This window comes from Chrysochloris asiatica, unplaced genomic scaffold (assembly GCF_000296735.1).
Source record: "Chrysochloris asiatica unplaced genomic scaffold, ChrAsi1.0 scaffold00372, whole genome shotgun sequence".
In the NCBI taxonomy this organism is placed as follows: Eukaryota; Metazoa; Chordata; class Mammalia; order Afrosoricida; family Chrysochloridae; genus Chrysochloris; species Chrysochloris asiatica.
In genome coordinates this window covers 1278634-1285219 of record NW_006408890.1, presented here as the reverse complement: position 1 = coordinate 1285219, position 6586 = coordinate 1278634, and the positions used below count along the sequence as shown (strand labels likewise).

At 49.4% G+C, this 6586-nt stretch overlaps 1 protein-coding gene across 1 annotated transcript in view; it reads right to left on the bottom strand.

Annotated features, from left to right (window-relative positions):
• The window catches only part of LOC102825719, a 56227-nt gene that overhangs the window by 11625 nt on the left and 38016 nt on the right, over window positions 1-6586 (bottom strand). The window contains exons 3-5 of the mRNA XM_006876267.1: window positions 5261-5375; window positions 5108-5184; window positions 4936-5051 (exon numbers count right to left, since the gene is read on the bottom strand). Of these exons, the coding sequence (XP_006876329.1) occupies window positions 4936-5051; window positions 5108-5184; window positions 5261-5375 (308 nt within the window). The remainder of the gene's footprint in view (window positions 1-4935; window positions 5052-5107; window positions 5185-5260; window positions 5376-6586) is intronic.

Below are 6586 nucleotides of genomic sequence, written 5' to 3'. Positions count from 1 at the left end.
TTTGTAAAAATATTAACAATGAAGACCCACCTGGGGCACAGCCCTTTGTTGAAGTGAGTCCTCTTGCAGGCTCTTTTGCCTACTTGTTTTTTCTGGGTTGTATGGGTGCCACCCTCTGGGGAGACATAGCAGGGTAAGATGCAACACCCTGCTCTGAGCAAGGTGGAGAAGAGCATGCTTCCTGTACCAACTCATGCCTACTTCTCAGTAAACTGTGTTTCTGAGGAGGAAGAGGGCTGACCCTATTAAAGGAGATGAGACACACATGGGATGTTCTAGAGGTTCTCGTCTCCCCTGTGTCCAGGACCCTGCATTCAGCCCCTAGGTAGTCCCCAAGAAGGGTTTTTTCTCTGCTGTCTCCCCAACTCCCCAGCTGCTATTCCAGGTTCATGTAGCAGGGGCGAAGTGAGGTCTTTGGGCAGGTCTTGGTGGTCCCCTGCAGGGTAGACCAGGCATTAGCTGTGGGAATCTGTTCCTAGGTCAACACCTTTTGAATGACTGCAGGATATCAGGTCTCCTTCCTTCTCTCTGATATTTCAGACAAAGAGGAAAACATGTGTCTGTCTCGTAGACAGGGAGGCAGAGCAACCAAAGGAAATGGGGTTAGATAAACACACGGCAGTGGTGAGCAGGGCCCTATAGCTACCCTCTCAGCTTCCTGGGGACTATGAGAGTCAACACCCTGTGCAGGGGGCTGGAGACTACAGGCATTTGTCCACTCTCAGCGCTGGAGACCACGAGTCTGAGATGCAGGTGTGGACAGGGCTAGTTGCGTCCGGAAGCTACAGGGGAAGGTCCTCCCTCATCCAGCTCCCGGTGGTCCCAGGTGTCCTGGGCTGTGGTTGTATCTCTCCCATGTCTGTCTCCATCTACACATGGCTGGCTCCCCTCTGTGTCTCCTCTTTTATAAGGACCCCCCATATAGGATCTGTGCTCACCCTAACCCAGTCTGAACTCATGTTAAGTGGATTACATCTGCAAACACACAGGTCTGAGATCCAGATGTGTACAGGGCTGGCTCCCTCCAGAAGATCTCCCCTCATCTAGCTCCTGGTGGTCCCAGGTATCCTGGACTTGTGGTTGCATCTCTTTCCAATCTCGGACTCATCTTCACACGACCGTCTCTCCTCTGTCTCTTCTCCTCTTTTGTAAGGACCCCACTCATGTAAGCTCAGGGGCCACCCTCCTCCACTCTACCTCATGTTAAATGATAACATCTTCAAAGATGATTTCTAAACAAGGTCCTGTTTACAGGTGGGGGTGTGGGAGAGTTAGGACTTCGTTTCTTTTGTGGTAACTACTTAGTGTGAAATCTTGGTGTGGCCATATAGGATAAACACTGGACCACAAGATCGGTGGTTCAAATTCACCAGCCATTCCTCAGACACCCTATACAGGGTCATAATGAGTCTGAACCAACTCCACAGAAGTTAACAGTAATGATAACACCTGGTGTGGCACTGTAGGATAAGCACTGGACTGTTAACCACAGATTATCGGTTCATGCTTACCACCTGCTCTTCAGAAACCCTGTACATGGTCGCTCTGAGTCGGAAGTGACTCCCAGGCACTTACCCACCACAACCATCAATTTGCTTATGTATGGCCAAGGTGGACAATGAATCGGGGAGACCAGAGAAGAATCGATGTCTTTGAATTACCGTGTTGGTGAAAAATATTGAAAGGGCTCTGGATTGTCAGGGGAATAGACCAAGCTGTCTTGGAAATCTTGGTGAGATTTCTTCTCAGGGACTTTGATGGATCAAAAGGGGGTTCAGACCCTGGAGAAGGACATTATGCTCGGTAAAGCGTAGGGTCAGCATAAAGAGACCCCACCACTACCACCCCCACCAATGTGCCCGTAACAGTGAGCTCAAACTTATCAATTGGAAGGAGGGTGCAGAACCAGCCAATGTTTTGTCCTGTTGTGTGTGGGTTTGGAACTGACCATCCAGGACATGTGTCCAAGTCCCACTCTGTCCTGTGTGAACATTATTAGGGCCACTCTCAGGACACATGCCCACCACCGAGCTGCAACGGCAGACCAGCACAGTCTCAGCCCCTTGGTGTGGGTCTTTGGGGGAATCCACGTTCCACACCCCAGGAATCTGCAAACCCACCAAGTTAGCCTCCCTGGATGTGCGTATTCCCTGAGCAGTCCTTGGGGTCAGCTGTGTTTCTATTTCGGTCCTCCCCTTGCTCCGGGACTCTCCAGTTCTTATTTTCTCAACATCAACACTCCCTTAGCGTGTTGTGACATCCTGTTCTCTTTTCCCAATATGAACCCCGAACAACTCTCACCCAGTTCCTTGTGTCTGCAGAACTCTGACTTTCACACAAACAAGATGAACCTTTCTGGGAACTTGCACACACCTCTGATGCCCAACAGAGCCATCTCCCGGACACGTATACACACAGAACTCGACACAGAGCTCTGAGGATTCAAGCTGCTCTTACATGAATCTGGTCAATTTCTACTCATGTGACAGATTAGAAATACCCCAGAAGTTTTCCTAACTGTGTGACCCTTACTGGTCAGCACTCATCTGTCACTTTGTCCTCCTGTGGTGACCTACATGTTGCTGTGATTCTGAAAGCTATGCCAATGATATTTTAAAGGCCAGTAGGGTCACCCACGGTGGACAAATTTTAGTGGAACTTCTAGACCAAGACAGACTCGGAAGTAGGAGAGGCAGACCACCTCTGAATGTTCAGCCCCTGAAAATCTTACAAATAGCATTGGAACACTGTAAGAGAGCAACAGAATATTGAATATTGAAACCCGGTGCTCTTCACAACACCAGAATGTTGTCAGATATAATGCCAGAAAATGAGCACCTCTCATTGGAAGGCACTCAAAATATAACTGGGGAAGAGCTACCTTCTCAAAGCCGAGTTGACCTTAACAATTAGGGTGAGGTTAAGCTTTTGGGACCTTTATTTGCTGATGGGGCACAACTCGAAATGAGAAAAAACAGTTGCGAACATCTATTAATAATCAGAATGCGGAACGTACAAACTATGAGTGTAGTAAAAATGGAAGTTGTCAGAGATGAAATGGAACGCATAAAGGTTAATGTCTTAGGTATCTGTAAGCCGAAATGGACTGGTATTGGCCATTTTGAATCAATATATGGTTTACGATGTATGAAGAATGACACTCTGAAGATGAATAGTCCCACGCGTCATTAAAAAAAAAAAAAGCAAAGATATTTCAAGATCTATCTTGAAGTATGATGCTGTGTGCGATACAATAAAATCAACGGCTACAAGGAAGATGGCTCTTAATAAATTAGGAGCTATGCTGCTCACCACAAGGTCAGCAGTTCAAATCTACCAGTCACTTCATGGGGGAAAAGATGAGTTTTTTCTACTCGTGCAAAGATTGACAACCTCAGACACAGGATCACTATGAGTCAGGACAGACTCCATGCACACGACCGACCGCAAGGAAGACCAATTAATATCACTATGATTCAAATTTAGGCACCAACCGTACAGTAATGATGAAATTGAAGAAGGGGAGTCCTGGTGTGGCGCTGTGGGTTAATGCGTCAGACTGCAAAGCCGTTTGAACTGCAAGGTCGGCGGTTCAAGCTCACCAGCTGCTCCATACAGGGTCTCTATGGGTTGGAATCGACTGAACACCACTAAACAACAACAAAAAACAAACTTCTTCAACCTGAAATTGATCAAACAAACCATCAAGTTGCATTGATAAGCACAAACCATCAAGTTGCATTGATAAACCATCAAGTTGCATTGATAAACAAAGAGGAGGGATTGGCAACTGGAAAATTGGGTTTGGGGCAACTTATTCTTTGGGGCCGGCAGCGGTTCACTCTAGGTCTTCTGGGTCACTGAGACTCAGAGCCTGCTCATCTTGCTGGGGGTTGGCTGTGTTTGATGTGATGTGTGGTGTGTTGTATGGTGGTGTGTGGTCTCTGGAGATGTGTGTATGAGTTTGGTGCCTAAATGTGTGTGTGTGTGGTGTGAGTGTATATGTGTTTCTGTGTATGTGTATATATGTCTGTGTGTGTCTTTGTGTAGTGGTGGTTGTACATATGTGTGGTTGTGTGATGTGTGTTTTATGTGTGTTTGCAGGATTATGTGTTGTGTGTGCTTTTATGTGTGCCTGTGTGTGTGTTTGTGTTGTGTGTGTAGTGTGATGTTTGTGTTGTGGGCTGTGTCTGTGGTTGTGTGCTGTGTGTTGTGTGTGTATGTGTTAGGTGGGTGGTTGTGCACATATGTGGTATGTATGTGTGACTGTGTATATGTGTGCTTTGTGTATGTGGTTGTGTGCTGTGTGTTGTATGTGGCTGTGTGATTTGTGTGTCTGTGTGGTTGTGCATGTGTGGCTGTGCTGTGTGATGTTTGTGTTGTGGGCTGTGTGTTGTGTGTGCTGTGTGCTGTGTGGGTCTGTGTAAGGTGAGTGGTTGTACACATGTGTGGTGTGTCTCTGTGTGACATGTGTATATGTGTTCTCTGTGTTATGGGTGGTTGTGTGTGTGGTTGTGTGTGTGTGTCTGTCGGTGTATCTGTGTGCTGTGTGTTATGTGTTGTGTGTGTGTCTGCATGGGTACATGTTTTGTGTGTGTCTGTGTGCTGTGTGTCCTGTGCCCTAGGAGGCCCGTGTGGTGGGTAGACATGCAGCGCCCCCCACACTCCGGGGGTCCTCTCAGCTCTGCCGGAGAGGGAAGCGGCCTGGTGTGGGGCGCAGTTCCTGGGAGAGGTGCTCTGAGTTGGGCACATGTTGCTTCCTGACCACACACGGTAAGGAGATGAGCAGTTTGGGATGGAAACGGAACAAGATCTGTCCTCAGCCATCTGGTCTGTGCTGCAAAGCAGACTCCACCAATGGTCCTTCCCTGCCTCCAGCTCCACGGGTGCCCTGTACGCAGAAAACCCATGTAGGTGCTGTGGGGTTCCCCTCACGGCCTCACAAAATGTGTTCTGGGGTGGCAGGCTGGGGGCACGGCCCTGCCCGGGCAGTGCACGGGGTGACTGGGCCCTGGGCCAACGCTCTGAGCGCTCGGGTGCATCCAGCCCCTCTGGAGAAAGCGCGAACAGCTACACAGGAAATTTCAACACGGTCTTCCTCTCCCACTCGGCAACGGGTCCCCAGGGCGGTTGCTGTGCCCCAGCAGGATTTGCATCTGGACGCCTCCAGCCGGCAGAAGTGATCTAGAAGGTTTGCAACCGGCAGCAAAGACTCCGTGGCCCCTGGGACAGACTGTCTGCAGAGCCTCGGTGAACCCACGGACGCGCAGACTGTGTGGGCGCGCAGATTGAGTGCTCTAGGAGGAGGGCTTGGCAACCATAGCCTGAGTCCATGGACCTAGGACTCTCGGGTCCTCCCCCTGCACCGTTAACTTCTGCAACAGGTGAGCAGGTGCGGGTCCTCATGTGTTCTCAGGGGGCTAGGGGTGGGTGGGTGGGGGGCAGTGTGGATGAGTGTGAAATGAGCACAAGGGGTCGATGAAATGACATTCAGGACTCCAAAAAACAGGGCTTTGCAGATCGAGCTATCTGGGCAGGACACATCTCCAAGTCCCAGCTGTATAATATGTTGTTGTTGTTATGTGCCATGGAGTTGGTACCGACTCATAGTGATCCCGTACAGGGTTTCCGAGGCTGTAAATCTTTATGGGAGCAGAAAGCCTCATCTTTTGCCCACGGAACAGCTGGTAGTTTCAAACTGCTGTCCCTGAGGTTTGCAGCCCGATTCGTAACCACTACACTACCAGAGCTCCAGTGCTGGGCAGCACAATTCCTTTTGAAGGGGTCACACCCAGGAGGAGCGTGGCTGGATTTGAACACGTTGTGTGGCAGCCGACTGACGTGGCCGGTTTGTGCTACCTCAGCTTCCCTTACAAGACTCATGGTGATGATGACCGTGGATGTCATAGCGCCGATTCTAACATCTGGTGATGCTGTGTGACCCAGTGTACAACTGCCCTGTCAGGTTTTCCTGGCTGCCATCTTTACAGGAACAGATGGCCAAACCTTTCTTCTGCAGGGCCTCTGAGTGGGGTTGAACCAGCAACCCTCGAAATTAGTGTTGCTGTTATTATAAAGTACCTTCAAGTTGATTCCAACCCTCAGATACACTGTTTCCAAGAAGCGGCTGGTGGATTTGAACTGCTGAGCTCGCTGTTAGCAGTAGCCCAGTGCTGATCCTACAGTGCCACACCAGGACTCCTAAATTGATAGTCAATGGCAAACGGTGCATGCCACCCAGGAACCTTATCAGGAGCCCACAACCAGGGCAATCACCTGCCACACCCTCCCTAAACACTTAGATACAATGTATCACCAAGATGTTCCTGCAAACTATGATAAAACCTCACCCTTGGTAATTAACAAGGTAGGGAGATGAAAACAGGGACTGAGTGGAGGTGTTGGTGTTGGTGGTCAGTGCTGCTAAACCCTTTCTGACTCTAGCACCCCCACGTGTGACAGAGGAGAACTGCCCTATAGGGTTTCCTAGGCTGTCATCTATTGTGTCACTATATACTCATATATACTCTTATAGATCATCCACTCACAGCACCCCCTGGAGTAATGGAGGAGAACTGCCCCATAG